This window comes from Oryctolagus cuniculus, chromosome 18 (genome assembly GCF_051225735.1).
Source record: "Oryctolagus cuniculus isolate XC-2025 breed Fujian yellow rabbit chromosome 18, ASM5122573v1, whole genome shotgun sequence".
Lineage (NCBI taxonomy): Eukaryota > Metazoa > Chordata > Mammalia > Lagomorpha > Leporidae > Oryctolagus > Oryctolagus cuniculus.
The window spans coordinates 65,804,379-65,822,726 of NC_142884.1; the positions used below are offsets into that span (position 1 = coordinate 65,804,379).

Consider the following 18,348-nt stretch of genomic DNA (forward strand, 5'->3'; position numbering starts at 1 on the left):
AAGGGGGGGGGGGAGAATACGTGGAGATAGACTTCTAGAGAGGTGCCACCCAAAAGGCTGCGTAGATGCTAAGGGGGGGTCACACAGATGCGATCGAGTCTGTCTACAGGTGCAGTCCATTCCCATCAGAGAGTTTGTGAGAGGCACTGCCTGGATTCAGCTCTTCATCGTTGTGACTGGACCCCTTACAATACATTCCTCTTGGCTCTGGGACAAAGCTGAAATCTATTATTATTTCTGCTGCCTTCTTTCTTCCTCATTTTTTTTTAAAGATTTTATTGGGGCTGTCGCTGTGGCTCAGTGGGTTAAAGTCCTGGCCTGAAGCGCCGGCATCCCATATGGGCACTGGTTCGAATTCTGGCTGCTCCTCTTCCGATCCAGCTCTTTGCTATGGCCTGTGAAAGCAGTACAAGATGGCCCAAGTCCTTGGGCCCCTGCACCCACGTGGGAGACCCGGAACAATCTCCTGGCTCCTGGCTTTGGATCTACGCAGCTCCGGCCATTGCAGCCATCGGGGGAGTGAACCAGCGGATGGAAGACCTCTCTCTGTCTCTACCTCTCTCTGTAACTCTTTCAAATAAATAAAATAAAAATTAAAACATTTATTTACCTATTTGAGGGGTAGAGTTACAGAGAGAAAGGTTCTACATCTTCTGGTTCACTCCCCAGATGGTCGCAACGGCCGGATCTGAGCTGACCTGAAGCCTGGAGCTTCTTTCAGGTCTCCCACTCATGTGCAGGCGTCATCTTCCTCTGCTTTCCTAAGCACATTGGCCGGGAACTGGATCGGAAAAGGAGCAGCCGGGACCTATATGCGATGCCGGCGCCTCAGGCGGAAGTTTAACCTACTCCACAGCGGCGGCCCCTGAAACTCATTCTTTACCCTACAATTGTCACTAGGTCCATGGACAAGGAAATAACAACCCGATCCAGTGGACAGAGACAACTGGAGTGCAGTCGAAAAAGAGACACACAAAGCGCTGGAACTCATCCAGGTAGGCCTTTTGCTTCCTCTGCTCCGTCCGAAGGCTGAACAGCAGGGCCACCAAAGGCGCCGCGGACAGAAAGCAATGTCCTACGAAATGCCTGCGGAGAAAATTAGATGGCCCTAGAAAGACCTCCTGCATCGCCGAGGAAAGCAAGCGGCCGCGCCAGCGCGTGGCGCCCAGCGGTGACGCACTTCCGGAGCGTCGCGCCGCTCGCCGCTGCAGGTGAGTGTGGCGTCGGCGGCTTCGGTTCGTGCAGCAAAGGTTTGCGTCTCGCACCGCAGGAAGAGGCTGCTGTTCTGTTCTCCTGGGTCGAGCCGGGGAGCGAGCCTGGCGACGGGCTCGAGGATCTGGGGAACCCGCACTCCCTGGGATTCCTTCGCTTCCCTGCTGCGACCCTTTTCGGAATGGGGACTGTGGGCGTGGGTGCAGGTGCTGGGTGTGGCTCGGCGATGCGTGCCTCGCGAGTGCGCCTGAGTTTCAGCGATACAACTGAGACACGCATGAACTTGCGGCTCCATGGGAAAGTCAGAATTAACCAAATCCGATCTGTCCCTGTCCCCCCTGCACCCCGAAATATCTCCGCTGTGGCAGAAGACCGACGTTGATAACGTGCACAAGGCCAGGCGTGGCCTGGTGTCCTGCGCCTCCCCCTAACCCTTGGGTCCACTGCAGTCCCTTTGGCCTTTTACAGTGGCCTCGGTGATACCCCAGTGAGTGCCGGAAGCGGCAGGCAGTACCAAACATTATACATACTGTTTTTCCTATACATATATACCTTCGATTAATTTACACACTTATGAATCAGGCTGAGTAAGATTAATAATAGGAACTAATAATAAAATGAAACAATATAACATACCAAAAGTTATTTAAAATTCATAAATTATTTCTGAAATATGTTGTATACAGCTAACGAACTGAGAAAAGCAAAACTTTGGATCAGTGAGGACTGCTGTTCTTCTAGAATGTGATTTCTTTCTTTCTTTCTTTTTTTTTTTTTTTTTTTTTTTTGACAGGCAGAGTTAGGCAGTGAGAGAGAGACAGAGAGAAAGGTCTTTCTTCCATTGGCCCCCTCAAATGGCCTCTACAGCTGGTGTGCTGCGCCGATCTGAAGCCAGGAGCCAGGTGCTTCCTCCTGGTCTCCCATGGGGTGCAGGGCCCAAGCACTTGGGCCATCCTCCACTGCACTCCCGGGCCACAGCAGAGAGCTGGCCTGGAAGAGGGGCAACCGGGACAGAACTGGTGCCCTGACCGGGACTAGAACCCAGTGTGCCAGCGCCGCAAGGTGGAGGATTAGCCTTGTGAGCCGCGGTGCCGGCCTACAATGTGGTTTCTTGGGTAAAGATGCCCACTTTTTAGCCTCTTTAGTTCTTCTAAGGTTTTCCTTGATGAGGGTAGTTCCCCCGTTGGTTTGGAACGATTATGCCTCTGCAGGGTTTTTAGATCACCACCTACCTGTTTCCAGAGAGAGAGAAGGAGAGGCAGAGAGAGATCTTCCATCTGCTGGTACATTGCCCAATTGGCTGCAATAGCTGGGGCTGTGTTAGGCCAAAGCCAGAAGCCAGGAGCTTCTTCCAGGTCTCCTTTGTGGGTGACAGGGACCCAAGCACTTGGACCGTCCTCCACTGCTTTCCCAGGCGCATTAGCAAGGAGCTGGATTGGAAGTGGAGCAATCAGGTCTCCAACAGCTGCCCACATGGGATGCTGGCATCACAGGTAGCAGCTTAATTTAATGCCACAAGGTCAGCCCCAGAAGTAGTTTTGTAAAAATATCGATTTATTCGAAAGGCAGAGCAACAAAGGAAAGAAAGATGGAGAGAGAGAAGGAAATGGGGAGGGAGGTACAGGAGAGACAGATATAGGTATCATGGAATCAAGTCTGCACATGTTCAGTACAGGTGCAAGGAGAGACCACACACACAGAGAACCTTGCCCCATGTGGTTCACTCCCCAGGTGACTGCAACAGCCAGGAAAGGGCCAGGCTGTAGCCAGGAGCACAGAACTCTATCTGGGTCTTTCATGTGGGTAGCAGAAACCCAAGTACCTGAGCCATCGTTTGCTGCCTTCACAGGAAATACATTCTAAGGAAGCTGGTAGTGGAGTAGCTGGGACTTAAAACACTTTGAGGGGGCCGGCGCCGCGGCTCGCTAGGCTAATCCTCTGCCTTGTGGCGCTGGCACACCAGGTTCTAGTCCCGGTCGGGGGGCGCTGGATTCTGTTCCGGTTGCCCCTCTTCCAGGCCAGCTCTCTGCTATGGCCCGGGAGTGCAGTGGAGGATGGCCCAAGTGCTTGGGCCCTGCACCCCATGGGAGACCAGGAGAAGCACCTGGCTCCTGGCTTCAGATCAGCGCGGTACACCGGCCACAGCGCGCTGGCCGAGGCGGCCATTGGAGGGTGAACCAACGGCAAAGGAAGACCTTTCTCTCTGTCTCTCTCTCTCACTGTCCACTCTGCCTGTCAACAACAACAACAACAAAAACACTTTGAGGGGGCAGTGCTGTGGCGTAGTGGGTAAAGCCACCGCCTGCAGCACCAGCATCCTATATGGGCACCAGTTCAGGTCCCAGCTGCTCCACTTCTGATCCAGCTCTCTGCTATAGCTCGGGAAAGCAGTAGAAGATGGCCCAAGTCCTTGGGCCCTGCACCCGCGTGTGAGACCCGGAAGAACCTCCTGGCTCCTGGCTTCGGATCAGTGCAGCTCCAGCCGTTGCGGCCATCTGGAGAGTGAACCTCTCTTTCTCCCTCTCCTTCTCCCTGTGTAACTTTGACTTTCAACAACAACGAAACACTCTGATACGGACTTCACTGCTGTGCCAGATACCTGCTCCTTAATTTGATAGTTTCTTTCTTTCTTTTTTTTTTAAATTAGGGGTAGTTTTTCCACAGTAAAGGGATTTTTTTTATAGGTTTATTTATTTATTTGAAAGAGTTACACAGAGAGAAAAGGAGAGGCAGAGAGAGAGAGGTCTTCTATCTGCTGGTTCACTCCCCAGCTGGCTGCAACAGCCAGAGCTGCACTGATCTGAAGCCAGGAGCCAGGAGCTTCTTCCAGGTCTCCCACATGGGTGCAGGGGCCCGAGTGCTTGGGCCATCTTCTACTGCTTTCACAAGCCATAGCAGAGAGCTGGATCGGAACTTGAGTAGTCGAGACTTGGACCAGCGACCATATGGGATGCTGGCACTACAGGCAGCGGCTTTACCCACTGTGGCACAGTGCTGGCCCCTGATAGTTTCTTCATCTCTTAATTTTGGTCTACTCATCTGTTTAGAGACAGCAGGAAAAAAAACTCACACAAAGGGTTGTTCTGAGACTTAAATGAGATTCACCTGAAGTGTTTAGCATACTGCTGAGCATAACAGGCTCTGAGTAACAAACAGTAAGTTATTAGATTTGTGGATTAGTTTGGGGGAAAGTCGACATTATAAAATATTACTGATTTTTTTCCATCTAGGGACTTATCTTTTACTGATATTTTTCATAGTATTTTACAGTTTTTCTATAAGTTTAGTATCTTTCTTGTTGAGTTTATTCATCTGCGTTTGTGCGTGAGTGTGTGTGTGTGTTAAGTGTGAGAAAGCAAAGTTATCAAGTTCCCACGCCTTATGCCTCTTATCTGTGTGCCTCTATGGCACCAGTGTCATGGCAACCAGCAGGCCCACCTGCTTGGCTAGCTGCCCACACGGCTGTTGTGTGACTGCCTGGCTCTGGGCCATTGTCTGTAAGCCCATATAAGCAGCGCGGGGGCGGGGGGCCATGGTGAGTCGCGGCTGCCTGTGGCTGGATGTGAACATGCAGACACGACTATGTGTGTGTGGGTGACTGTATGCGGCTGTGTGTGGATGTATGCAGGTGTCTCTGTGTGTGTCTACCTGCTGCCACGGACACAAAGGCGGACATCTCCCGTGGCCCCAGTGCCGTTGGGGGCAGTGGCTGTTCCTTGTGCATTTCTCACTGCCACTGTGCGTAAAGGAAATGAAAACCCACAAGCAGCTCCAGGGTGTTGTCTGACCTGCTAGAGTCTGAATCTGCTTGTCCTGGGCCCTAAGCTGCAGGTGTGTAGGGTATGTGCACGTTCTGTTGTTGCTCTTTTTTGTGTACTTTTTTTTTTTTTTTTTGCCTTATATACTTTTTATTTGGGAAACAAAATGTTCCCTTGTGACTGTGAATACAAGTCTAGCAGCCTAAGATAACTGCTTAACTTTCCAAGTCTCATGGCCTCATCTTGGTGAGGACAACAGTGTTAAACATCTCCTGGCGTTTGAATGAGTGCAAAGTGCTGAGCTCCAAGGCTAGCCCTTGCGAGCCACCAGGGACTGCTAGCTGTTCTTACCAGCAGCTGATACAGGTTTGCAAGTTGGAAGGAAAGACCTTGGCTGGGCAGGACTCACTTGGTTCTCTTTGCTTCTTCTTTCAGCCCCTGCTCCTCCTTGAGAGGGAGCCCAGGTGACAGCAGCCATGCTCCTGAAAGCCCAGCTGTGGATCCCTCAGGTCAGCCTTAGGGAGATCTGATTTGAAAGAAAGGGAGTGTGTGTGTGTGTGTGCGGCGCGTGCACTGGGCTGTATTGAGGACTCTTCTAGTGAGCCCCGAGGCAAGACTCCCAGTGGGACAGAATACTGGGGAGGGAGAGCTGAGGGCTGAGCAGCCAGACTGCAGGGCCCAGGGAGCGATGGATAGAGCTTACTAATGAGAGTGACCTGGGAAGCAGAAGTCCAGCCTCTTGGCCTCTTGGCCTCTGAGAAGCTCTTGAGGGCTGGAGAGTCCCCAGGTCAAGCAGCTTCCTCAACAGCAGGATCTGTGAGAATGGGGGGCTCAGCCTGGTGATGTGTGAACCCAGTGTAGGGTGGGGTGGTTGGGATCAGCAAGGCCACAAGGTTCTTAGGAAGTGCAGCAGAGGGACAGCAGGAAAAAGACGAGGAAAAGGGAACTTGCACCATTTTCCTCCCCAAAGAAGTTGGAAGTTGAGGTCTCAGGATCACTGAGGGGAAACTGGTCCAGAAAGGGCACATAAATGCCTCTCTGAGAGTCAGCGCCTCTGGTTGATGGATGCAGTAGGACACTTGGCACCGGTGGCAATTTCCGGTTGGGTGTCCCGTCAGCCCTCAGTGGTATTGCAGCCTTAAGCCAGTCGCTTAACTCTGTGCCTCAGCTGACTGCCTCTGTCAGATGGCAACAACACCGCTTGTTTCCAGGTTAGGAAAAAACATGTTGCCAAGTGTGTTTCCCTTCTGCAGACTAGTGGGCTGCTTAGTGCTGCCTGGGGGGTCTCTGTCTCCTGAGAGCGTCTCTATCTTGCAACTCAGCAGCTGTGATCTCATCTCCACTAGCAGTTACAGATCTGTGCTCCCTCCCCTTCCTGTCACCCTGCCTGGTAGCCTGGTCTCAACACACTGCTGACATGTTTGTGTCTTCCCTGCACCTTCTGCAGTTCTCCCTGCATTTCCTCCCTGGTGCTGGTGTGGTCACGTCACTGTCATGGTCACTGTTAGACTTCTGAGCCACTTGCTCCTTTTCATTCCTTCTTGTCACTTTGTCCATTCCATAGGAGTCCTGTTTCCTTCTCTGTAAGACTCTCCTTCTGATTCTGCCATCCCTCTTTGGACTCTGTCACGGAGCCTCTTGGCTATTTCCTGTGTCTATTCTTGTTGCTGCCTCTAGAGCTCTGGCTCAGGGTCTCGGATTTCAGTTTGCTGTTGTGTGACGATCTGTCCAGGTTGAGGGAGGGTTGGCATTTTGTAAAGATCAGTCTGGGTGCTGGACAGAAAGTAGACGTGGAGGATGAGCTTGGAGCACTGCTGCAGTGGGAAGCAGCAATGGTGAGTAGCAGTCAGACTCAGGAAATGTTTAGGAGATAAAGGAGGCAGGGCTTGACTACAGCTTCTTTGTCAGTACTGAGCAATGACAAGGCGGGAGCCAAGAGTGACATTCAGATTTCTAGCTGGGACCGCACGGAAAGTGCTGCTGCTGACTGAGACAGGAGGACAAGCAGTAGCCACCCTCATGCCTGGGCACCAGCACTCGCTCCTCCTTGTCCTGAGCAGTTCTTGTGCACCAGGGGAAGGAGCCAGTTTAGGGAGTGAGGTGTGCTCAGTGTTGGTTTGTGGCTCGGATGCATCAGATGCATCACTGGGAGGTCACCAGGCAGTGCTGTGACAGGAGGCCCTGGAGCGAGGGGAAGGGAGGATTACCACAGCAGGGGGGGCACCAGGAGGTGAGAGGGACCAGGCCTTGGTGCTGCCCGGGAAGGCAGAGCTGTGGCCCGTGGGCAGCTTTGCTTAGTAGTGGCCAGATGATCTGGGAGGGGACAAGAAAGCCAGAAGGGCTTCTGTCTCCGTCCATCTTCTGTCGCCAGAGCAGGACGCCGAGATTGGGTGATTCCTGAAGAAGAGGGGTTTATTTCAGCTCACGGTCCTGGAGGCTGAGAGGCCCAGGGTCTGGCAGATGTGAGTGGTGAGAGCCTCGTGCTGCTTCCTCTTTCGGAGGAAAGAAGCGGGCGGGCAGTGACTCGTGTGACGCAGAGAGAACGTGAGGGGTGGCCTTGCCTTTTACTCCTGCGGTGACAACTCCAGTACCACGCACGTGAGCAAGGCATTCATCCGTTCATAAGGGATCTGTCTGCATGACCCAGACGCTTCCTGCTGGGCCCCGCCTCCCGACCCTGCTGCACTGGGAACCAAGCCCCGGCATGCGTTTTCATAGGGACAGAAGTGTCCAGGCCTCGGCAGCTGCCTAGCAGTCATTAGGATCAGGAACGCTTTTCCCGTGGAGAACTCCTGGACTTGGGGAGGCTTTCAGGGCCGCGCTGTGTCCCCTCTGCTGGAGGTGCTCAGTCGGGGGAGGGAGATACGGCAAGGTTCACACCTCGGATGAAGGACACTGGAAACAGGGTCATTTCAACCAGCTGTGGCCATGTTCCCCAGGAGTGGGGGTGAGGCCTGGGGTAGAACAGGGAGCTGTGGGAACACAGCAGGTCGTGGTGTAAGTGCAGGGAGCACGAGAGATGGGCGCACCCACACTAGGCCAGTGATGTGGGGACAGGCAGCAGGCCCGTCCGGAAATGTCACCATTGGAAGGGCCTTTGAGGCCGATCGTCTGCTTGTGGAGAGTGAAAGACTGGAAGGGCCTGTGCAACCGGAGGAGGGTTGCTTCAGGAAGGGTCTTCACACAGACTTTTTCTGTTCCAGATTGTTGTAAACGTGAGGCGGTGTTTGGTGGTAGTAAATCAGTGTGCACGTCACAGCTGCTGCAAGTGTGAGAGGAGTGTCTGGCGTTGTGATTGTAGGTGTAGTTGTTCACTAGCACTCTGGGCTGTAGTCTTTCACCCTTCTTCATTTCCCAGCCCCCATTCTGCTCCCTCTCTCCCACACTTTGGCCCAGAGCCAGAGGACTGGCTCGGGGGCAGCAGGAACCTGTCATTGTAGGAGCTGGTGACCTTCGAGGACGTGGCCGTGTACTTCAGCCAGACAGAGTGGGCTGACCTTTCTCCAGCTCAGAGGGCGCTGTACCGGGAGGTGATGCTGACGAATTACAGGAATTTGACTTCCTTGGGTAAGGCCACTTGCCTTTGGAGCTCAGATCCATAGGACAAAGGTAGGGGTGGAATGGGGGCATGGATCTAATAACTTTCCACATTTTTCAAGGGAAAAAAATTCTTGGTCCCTCATCCCCAGAGGATTTCAATAAGGGAGAGAAGGGAGGGAGAGGCCCAAGGTTAGTTTGAAACTAATGTGGTTTCTTCTGCATTCTGGTGAAAGTACTTCGCACCCTAAGGGGTTCTGTGCAGGACCCAGTGCGGGAGAAGCATCCCCAGCTGCAGTTCTTGGCTTCCTTCAGCCCTTTCAGTGGTCTAAGGAAGACTTCCTCAGTGCGTCCCTTGACCTGTGTGTGTCTTACAAGGTGATGCTTGCAAGCTCTCTGAATGACATTTTAGGGAGAGGTCGAAAGTTCTCTGTTTCTTTTTCTTTCTTTTTTTTTTTTATTTGACAGGTAGAGTTATAGACAGAGAGAGAGAGAGACAGAGAGAAAGGTCTTCCTTCCATTGGTTCACTCCCCAAATATCTGCTACGGCTGGTGCTGTGCTGATCTGAAGCCAGGAGCCAGGTGTTTCTTCCTGGTCTCCCATGCAGGTGCAGGGGCCCAAGCACTTGGGCCATCCTCCACTGCCCTCCCAGGCCACAGCAGAGAGCTGGACTGGAAGAGGAGCAACCAGGACTAGAACCTGGCGTCCATATGGGATGCCAGTGCCGCAGGCAGAGGACTAACCAAGTGAGCCACGTGCCGGCCTTGAAGGTTCTGTTTCTTTTGGATCAAAATCTGCTTGGGCCTTGCCATGCTGCAGCCTATGTCTATGGGCTTTGTCCTTACTGAGCCACTCTGGCATTTCCTCCTCTTGATGCTGCGGACATGAGGCCTTAGGGGGCCTTAGGGACACTAATGTGAGACTCCTCCCCAGGAGCTCCGTGTTTCCCTCCCTTTTCAGGGTACCCAGTTTGCAAACTTTCCCTGATCTCGCTTCTGGAAAGAGGGGAGTTGCCGAGGGACCTGGAGGCAAAGGATGACGCCCCTGCAGGGAGGACAAGAGACAGCCTCAAAGGTAAGGGAGCAGGTGTAGGGCTGGCTACTGCAGCCCCTCATCAGGTCAGCGGTTTCTGAGCAATTGCTGTGTGCAAGAATTAGTTTAAGAAGCTCGGGGCCGGTGCCGCGGCTCACTAGGCTAATCCTCCACCTTGCAGCGCCTGTACACCGGGTTCTAGTCCCGGTCGGGGCGCCGGATTCTGTCCCGGTTGCCCCTCTTCCAGGCCAGCTCTCTGCTGTGGCCAGGGAGTGCAGTGGAGGATGGCCCAAGTGCTTGGGCCCTGCACCCCATGGGAGACAAGGAAGAAGCACCTGGCTCTTGCCTTTGGATCAGCGCGGTATGCCGGCCACAGCGCGCCGGTCGCAGCGGCCATTGGAGGGTGAACCAATGGCAAAAGGAAGACCTTTGTCTCTGTCTCTCTCTCTCTCACTGTCCACTCTGCCTGTAAAAAAAAAAAAAAAAAAAAAAAAAAAAATAGAAGAAGAAGAAGAAGCTCGGGAGGATACTGGTTGTAGAGATAGACATGAAGAGCTAAGAAGTAGAGGATGTGTTCATTGCTGTTGTTGATGTACTGTATGAGCAGTAGGCTGGGGGAGCACAGTGCAAGGATAAGGTAATTCCAGTTTAGAAGATCAGGCACGATCACGGCCATTTCTTCTTAGCCCCACAGATGAGCATGTCTTAGAGTGGTGGACACTGTGTCAGCCGGTGAAGTAGCTGCTTGGGACGCTTGCATCCCAGATTGGCGCACCAGTTTGAGTACTAGCTGCTGTGTTTTTCCCATCCACCTTTCTGCTAATGTGCCTGGGAGGCAGTGAGTGATGGCTCAAGTACCTGGGTTCCTGCCACCCTTGTGGAAACCCAGGATGGAGTTCCTGGCTCCTGGCTTTGGCCTGGCCCTGCCCTGGCTGTTGTGGGCATTTGGGGAGTGAACCAGTGGATGGAAGGTCTCTCTCTCCCTTTCTCTGCCTTTCAAATAAATAAATCTTAAAAAAAAGAGAGACTATTTTGCAGGATGGAGTGGGAAGAAAGATGGCCTGGCTCAAGGAAGGGAACATAAGACCTAATATAACTTCTGAGATAATATACTACGAGACAGAGGACTAGTACTCACCAGTAAAGACAAATAATCCGGTTAGAAAATGTGCAAAAGGAATGAACAGATGTTTCAGCAGAGAGGAAATACAGATGGCAAATTGATGTGTAAAAAGATGTTCAACTCCTATAGCCATCAGGAAATGCAATTTGAAACCACAGTGACACTACACACCTATCCTATGTATCACATATATAATTATGAAGAGCTTTATGATTTAGTGTGGGGGAGAATCTGGGGAGTGCATTTTAACTGGATAGTTGTAGAGCCCACCTGTGAGCATTCATTCTTTTGTCTTTCCTATTAAGCACTGAAGAGCTTACAGTTGAGGACTGAGCGCTTATGCAGGAGTTTGTTGTTTGTGCTGCTGTGCTAATATGGTGGGTGCCAGCTACATGTGCTTAGTAAACTGTTAAGTACTTGAAATGAGGCTGGTTCAAATGGACATGTGCTAAAAGTATAAAATGCACACCTTTTGAAGACTAAGTACAAAAATGTAAATTATCTAAACAATGTTTACATTGATCATATGTTGAAATGATAAATGACACTACTTTGGATATATTGAGTTAAAATATATTATTAAAATTAATTTTACCATTTTATCTTTACTTTTTGAATATAGCTACCAGAATATCTAAAATTACACAGCTTGGCTTGCATTGAAAATCCTCATCATCTTTCTGTTGGAGAGCCTGCTCCGCTGCAGAATGTACTAAGCCAACTCTGTAAATTAATCAGTGTAAGTGGCAAATCCAGAACTCAGTTAAGGTAGACCTGAAGAGTTCTGTCTTAAGGAAGTTAAGGTGTGGACATAGGAAATGAAAAAGCAGGCAAAACCAGAACAGGAAAACAGGAAATAAGTGATCAGGCTAAACAGAGCATGAAGCAGGAACAGTGACACCACACACCCATCACAACAGCCTTATCACTAAAGACATAAAGACTGTTTTCAAAATATCAACTTGACATAGTGTGGGCTTTGATTGACTGAGGAGCAAAAAGGCACAGAAGGCATAAAACCTGGCCACAGGCATGAATTTTTGGCCCAGCAGTTAAGGTGTCAGTTAGGATGTCCACGTCTCATGTGATTGTGCCTGGGTTCCATTCCTCACTCTGGCTTATTCCTGCCAGTGAGGATCTTGGGAGGCAGCAGGGGATAGGTTCCGGGGTTAGGTTCCTGCTACCCAAGTGGAGGACCTGGATTGAGTTTTTTCTGCTTCTTATATCAGGTGCAGAGACCAGCACCGCCAAGAGGGCCACATCAACACATGAAATTTTTGAGGAAAGAGGCCTCACAGTGGCACACGGGCTGCCAATAAGCACGTCTCAGGCAACTGACTTTCCAGGGACAAGTGAAGTGGGCCAGCACCGGCAAGTCCCCCCGGTGAAAAATACTGAAAGAAAGGGGGAGAAAGTCCACTCTGCAAGGAAGCCCTTCAAATGCGAGGAGTGTGGGAAATCCTTCAGCTTTTTTTCTTACTACATTAGACACCAGAGAATCCACACTGGCGAGAAGCCCTATCAGTGCGAGGCCTGTGGGAAGGCCTTTAGTAACAGCGCAAATCTGACCAGGCATCAGAGGGTCCACAATGGGGACAGGCCTTACCTCTGCAAGCAGTGTGGCGACGGCTTCCCCGGTAGTTCTCAGCTGGTTATACATCAGAGGATCCACACTGGGGAGAAACCCTACAAGTGTAGTGAGTGTGGAAGAGCCTTCGTTGTTACATCCAGAGTAAGCAGGCATCAGAGAACCCACAGCAGAGAGAAGCCTAAACCCTACGCATGTAGCAAGTGCAGGAGGACCTTTAGGACGTGCTCCCGGCTGCAGCGTCACCAGGACGCCCACTCAGGAGAGAAGCCTGTGCTGGACCTGGCCTATTTGGGACTCCCGGCATTTTTTACCCCATTTGCCTGGTAACGTCTCTCTGGGAAATCACGGTCCCCACCTGACTGTTCTTGTGGTTTAGTTCAGGCTCTGTTCTGCCTCGCAAGGGTGGAGTGTGCGACCCGGACTGGTGCATCTGCCCTCCTCCTTCTGCAGTAGTTCATCCAGTGAGAATGAGCTCTGTGACCATGCAGTTTCCTGCTTCTCTTGGATGTTAAATTTGATAGCACAGGAAGGCTGAGAAGATAGTCGAACTATAAGTGGCAGAGATGGAGAGAGCTAAACCCACCTCTGGATTTTTCACTGAGATGAATCAATAAATTCTGGGGCCGGGGGCGGGGGGGGGGGGTTGGTTTGTGTGTGTTTCTTTTTGCTTAAGTAATTTGGGTTGGATTTTATGTCACTTGAAGCAGAATCCTTATGTGTTGTAGAGTCATTTCAATGTCTCAGCTGTGTCAGAGCCTTCAGAGTTAACATAACCTGGCATTACTGAGTCCATACCACGAGGCCGTCTCATGTGTGTGATGTGCTAGAAGTGCTGTAGCTGTGATTTTAATGGTTCACACAGAAGCAGACACACTTGAGTAGTGCGAATGTGGGAAAGCCATGAATCCTCTGTTAAACCAGTGTGAAGTGTCAGCATCCCGTGTGGATGAAAGTTACAGCAATTTAGAAACTGTGATGGGGGTGGCATTGTGTAGTGGGTTAAGCTGTTGTTTGTAATGTAGACATCCCATATGAGTGCTGGTTCAAGTCCTGGCTGTTCCACTTCCTATCCAGCTCCCTGCTAATGTACCTGGGAAAGCAGCAGATGATGGCCTATGTGCTTGGGCTCCTGCCACACATGTGAGAGACCCAGCTGGAGTTCCAGGCCTCTGCTTTGGCCTGGCCCAGCCCTGGCTCTTGTAACCACCTGGGGAGTGAACCAGCAGATGGAAGATCATTTTCTCTGCTCTCCTTCTCTCTCTAGCTCTGCCTTTCAAATACATAAATAAATCTCCAAAATGACTGTGATGAAAGTTTGAAGTTATAAAACAGTATCAATAAATATTTCTTAGAGAATGTAACTGTATTAAATAGAAAAATCTTTTTTTCTTCCAATTCAACCATTTATTTATTCCCTATTACAAAACTGTAAGATTTAAGTGTGCCACACATACAGAGCCAGTGTGACCATTTCTTTCTTCAGCAACGTCGTCTCTTTTCTGATTTGACTGACTTAAAGCTAACAGATCAGTGGAATCTGGCTTCCTTCCCAAGTAGCAAGGATGGGTGAGCTCCTACACTGTTCTGTGCAATTGAGTCCTGAAGGGTTCACTCTGCAAAACAAACGTTTGAGGTCATTTCCAAACCCGCTGCATCAGGGCTGACTTTAGAGAAGCCATTTGTCCAGTGTTAAGCCTCATGCTGGTCAAATCAATATTGCAGTAATCCACCATAAACCTCAATAGAAAGAACACTGCAGGAGGATTTTTCCTTAAGACCCAACAAAACTCTAGGTTTGGTTCTGCTCTGATGAAAAGTCACCCAAATGTTTGTTTTTCACTCCTGAGTCTGTGGAAAGGCTTCTGAAGACCTCCTTTAGTTTCTGTCCAACCCAGACCTCAGTGCTTGGTGCAAATAGAAGATCTTTAAAGAGAAGCATTTATTTCCTATTCTAATAAAGATGATTGCTGAATTTTATATATTTCAAGATGATATTTCTTCTTTGACCTAATTATATAATTAATTATACTATTTTTCTAATACTAAATCATTCATATATATCTTTTTTTTTGTTTTTTGACAGGCAGAGTGGACAGTGAGAGAGAGAGACAGAGAGAAAGGTCTTCCTTTGCTGTTGGTTCACCCTCCAATGGCTGCCGCAGCTGGAGTGCTGCGGCTGGCGCACCGCGCTGATCTGAAGGCAGGAGCCAGGTGCTTATCCTGGTCTCCCATGGGGTGCAGGGCCCAAGCACCTGGGCCATCCTCCACTGCACTCCCTGGCCACAGCCGAGAGCTGGCCTGGAAGAGGGGCAACCGGGACAGAATCCAGCGCCCCGACCGGGACTAGAACCCGGTGTGCCGGTGCCGCATGGAGGAGGATTAGCCTATTGAGCCGCGGCACTGGCCATTTATATATCTTTTATATATAGCTTTTGTTGTCACCAGATTCTCACCTAAGTTGTACAACATTTTTTTTTATTTTGAAAAAAGATTTATTTGAAAGGCAGAGTTACAGAGAGGCAGAGGCAGAGGCAGTGAGAGAGCTTCCATCCACTGGTTCACTCCCCACCTGGCCACAATGGCCAGAGCTGGACCAATCTGAAATCGGGAGCCAGGAGATTTTTCCAGGTCTCCCATATCAGTGTGTAGGGGCCCAAGGATTTGGGTCATCTTCCACTGCCTTCCCAGGTCATAGCAGAGAACTGGATGGGAAGTGGAGCATCCGGGACTAGAACTGGTACCCATATGGGATGCTGGCACTGCAGGTGGCAGCTTTACGCCACAGTGCTGGCCCCACAACATTTTTTTTTTAAGCACAATTTCTTTTATTCACAGCTTTGCCATGGTTAATCCTTTTTTTCCCTCCCTCCCTCCCTTCCTTCCTTCCTTCCTTCCTTCCATTTATTTATTTGAGAGGCAGAGTTACAGAGAGAGAGAGAGAGAGAGGTCCTCTATCTGCTAGTTCACTCCCCAAATGATTGCAACAGCCAGAGTCAGGCCAGTCTGAAGCCAGGAGCCTCATCCAGGCCTCCCATGTCAATGCAGGGGCGCAAGCACTTGGGCCATCCGCTGCTGCTATCCCAGGCCATAGCAGGGAGCTGGATTGGAAGTGAAGCTGTTGGGACTTGAACTGGCACCCATTTAGGATGTTGGTGCTGCAGGCAGAGGCTTAACCTATTATGCCACAGCGCTGGCCCTGTCATTCGTACATATTTGTTAAGATTTATTTATCTATTTGAAAGGCAGAGAGAGAGAGAGAGAGAGAGAGAGAGAGAATAAGAAGAGCGAGATCTTCCATCCCTGGATCACTCCCCAAGTGCCTGCTAGAGGAAGGGCTGGGTCAGGCCAAAGCCAGGTACCTGGAAACTCCATCTGGGTTCCCATGTGGAGGCTGGGACCAAGTGTGTAAGCTGTCATTGCTGCTTCCCACGCATGTTAGCAGGAAACTGGATCAGAAACACAGCAGTCGGGACCTGAGCTAGCACTCTTTTTTTTTTTTAAGGATTTTATTTATTGGGGCCAGCGCTGTGGCACAGCGGGTTAAGGCCCTGGCCTGAAGCACCAGCATCCCGTATGGGCACCGGTTCTAGTCCCGGCTGCTCCCCTTCCGATCCAGCTCTCTGCTATGGCTTAGGAAAGCAGTAGAAGATGGCCCAGGTCCTTGGGCCCCTGGCTCCTGGTTCCGGCCATTTCGGCCATCTGGGGAGTGAACCAGCGGATGGAAGACCTTTCTCTCTCTCTCTCTCTGTCTCTGCCTCTCTCTGTAACTCTGTCTTTCAAAAAAAAAGGATTTTTTTTAAAAAGATTTTATTTATTTGAGAGGTAAAGTTACAGACAGTGAGAAGGAGAGACAGAGAGAAAGGTCTTCCTTCCGTTGCTTCACTCCTCAAATGGCCGCAGCAGCTGGAGCTGTATCGATCAGGAGCCAGGAGCCAGGTGCCTTTTCCCAGTCTCCCATGCGGATGCAGGGGCCCAAGGACTTGGGGCATCTTCCACTGCTTTCCCAGGCCATAGCAGAGAGCTGGGTTGGAAGAGGAGCAGCTGGGACTAGAACTGGTGCCCATGTGGGATGCCGGTGCCTCAGATGGAGGAGTAACCCACTGCGCCATGACCCCGGCCCCTAAAATAAATCTTTAAAAAAAAAAAGATTTATTTTATTTGAAAGTCAGATTTACACAGAGAAGCAGATGCAGAGAGAGAGGCCTCCCCAGTTGGCCGCAACAATTTGGAGCTGCGCCAAACAGAAGCCAGGAGCTTCCTCTGGGTCTCCTGCACAGGTGCAGGGGCCCAAGAACTTGGGCCATCTTGTACTCTCCCAGGCCATAGCAGAGAGCTCAATAGGAAGTGGAACAGCCGGCACTTGGACTGGTGCCCACATGGGATGCCGGCGCTGCCGGCGGCCGCCCCGAGCTGACATTCTTAATATGGGATGTAGGAGTCCTCAGCAGTAGCTTACCCTGCTCCATCTGCCCCCATTCTTATAATCTTGGTTAGATACGGCATTTTAAATTTCTTTTTAAGTCCTCCTGGATTGTTTTTGTGGATATGTTTAGGATATTGGTACCTATATTCATAAATGGTTGCCCTCCATATCCCCCTCCCCCATTTTTGTTAAGATTTGGGAACTAGATCATACCTGGTTACTAAAAGTAGAGGCTGTTCTTTCTCTCTGAGGTAGAACATTCTGGACAGCCAAGCAGTTATCTGTTCTTTGGACGTTTGGAAAATATCTCCCTATAAAGCTACCTGAGCCAGTTGGAGGTAGAGAAGAGACCTTTAACAGTTCTTTGTGTTAAAGGCGTTGTTCAATTTCACTGTCTTCTTGAGCCAGTGTTGATAATTTATGATTTACTATTGACATTTACAAATACATTAGTCCAGAATTGTCTACAAGTTACTCATACTTACATGTAAAAGCCTGACATTTGGGGCTGGCGCCATGGCTCACTTGGTTAATCCTCTGTGGCGCCAGCATCCCATATGGGCGCCAGGTTCTAGTCCCGATTGTTCCTCTTCCAGTCCAGCTCTCTGCTGTGGTCCAGGAGGGCGGTGGAGGATGGCCTGGGTGCTTGGGCCCCTGCACCCGCATGGGAGAGCAGGGAGAAGCACCTGGCTCCTGGCTTCGAATTGGCGTAGTTCTGGCTGTAGCGGCCATTTGGGGGATGAACCAATGGAAGGAAGACCTTTCTCTCTGTCTCTCTCTCTCTCTCTCACTATGTAACTCTTATCTGTCAAAAAAAAAAAAAAAAAAAGCAGCAGCAGCCTGACGTTTATCATCATAATGTCTGGAATGGCATGTCTGTCCTGACCTTTGATCAGGTTAGGGGATTTTATAATGAAGGAAATTGCTTTTGTTCTCCATTTGAAACCTAGCACTATTGACATTTGGGACCTGATAAAAAATATTTTTTTTAAGGGCTGTCTTCTGTGTCATAGGATATTTAGCTGTATCCTGGGCCATTAGCAGAAAATACACCCGTGAGGATGGCTGGGCCTCCAGCAGCCTCCACAGCAGAGTAATGGAACAGGTGAATCAGTGTTGGCTGAGGGTTTGGGGAAGGTAGATCACAAGGGCATGCAAGCCCAGGGAGGCCACCTGAGGTGCCTCTGGAGATGCTGTGTCCACGTCCTGGGAGTGCTGGGCCGCAGGGTGCTCAGTCCTTGTGGATGCCCCCACGCCAGGGGTCAGCCGCAGATGTGGGGCAGACAAGATGAAGCTCATTTGTAGAAATCATACTGCTCATACTTTCTCATCAAAGTTTTAGATCTCTTCATTGGAATTTTTAACCTACTTGACCTACTTGGAGTTTACTGTAGTAATGGTGTGGGTTAAAAGAGTTTCATTTTTCCATTGGGATATCCAAATGTTTCAGCATAATTTATTAAGGAACCCCTCCTTTCTCTATTGCTTTCTTTCAGTTTTATTATATGGCTAGAATACAATAGAATTATATGATAGAATATAATAGAGTTATCTTGTTTTCTACAAAAGTCTTCCTGGAATTTTGATTGGGATTGCTTGGAATATATAGATCAATTTGGGAAGAACTGACATCTTAGCAATATTGATGTTTCCAATAAATGGATATAATAC

General features: G+C 50.1%; 1 protein-coding gene across 6 annotated transcripts; it reads left to right on the plus strand.

The window, feature by feature from the left end:
• Nucleotides 1–630: 630 nt before the first annotated feature.
• Nucleotides 631–18,348, plus strand: LOC127491335 (zinc finger protein 19). 6 transcript variants are annotated; one of them, XR_016225406.1, is made up of 7 exons: nt 4,761–5,052; nt 5,406–5,479; nt 8,411–8,537; nt 9,469–9,582; nt 10,969–11,040; nt 11,286–11,402; nt 11,893–12,029. XR_016225406.1 is itself a non-coding variant. In XM_089320449.1 (6 exons), the coding sequence occupies exons 2-5, from the start codon at nt 5,447–5,449 to the stop codon at nt 11,034–11,036; spliced, it is 342 nt and encodes a 113-aa protein (XP_089176575.1). In that variant the 5' UTR covers nt 4,761–5,052; nt 5,406–5,446; the 3' UTR covers nt 11,037–11,040; nt 11,893–12,031. The 6 variants fall into 6 exon arrangements, 5 of the variants coding, with proteins under 5 accessions (XP_089176574.1, XP_089176575.1, XP_069918816.2 ...); XM_089320449.1 differs by lacking the exon at nt 11,286–11,402 and having other exon boundaries at nt 11,893–12,031; XM_089320448.1 differs by lacking the exons at nt 4,761–5,052; nt 10,969–11,040; nt 11,286–11,402 and adding an exon at nt 631–1,211 and having other exon boundaries at nt 11,893–18,348.

What these genes read in the sequence shown, in the direction of transcription:
- LOC127491335 (XM_089320448.1), top strand. Translation starts at nt 5,447, where the DNA reads ATGCTCCTGAAAGCCCAGCTGTGGATCCCTCAG. An exon ending in CCCAGCTGTGGATCCCTCAG is followed by an intron (nt 5,480 to 8,410) that starts GTCAGCCTTAGG and finishes CTGTCATTGTAG; the next exon opens with GAGCTGGTGACCTTCGAGGA. An exon ending in GACAAGAGACAGCCTCAAAG is followed by an intron (nt 9,583 to 11,892) that starts GTAAGGGAGCAG and finishes TTCTTATATCAG; the next exon opens with GTGCAGAGACCAGCACCGCC.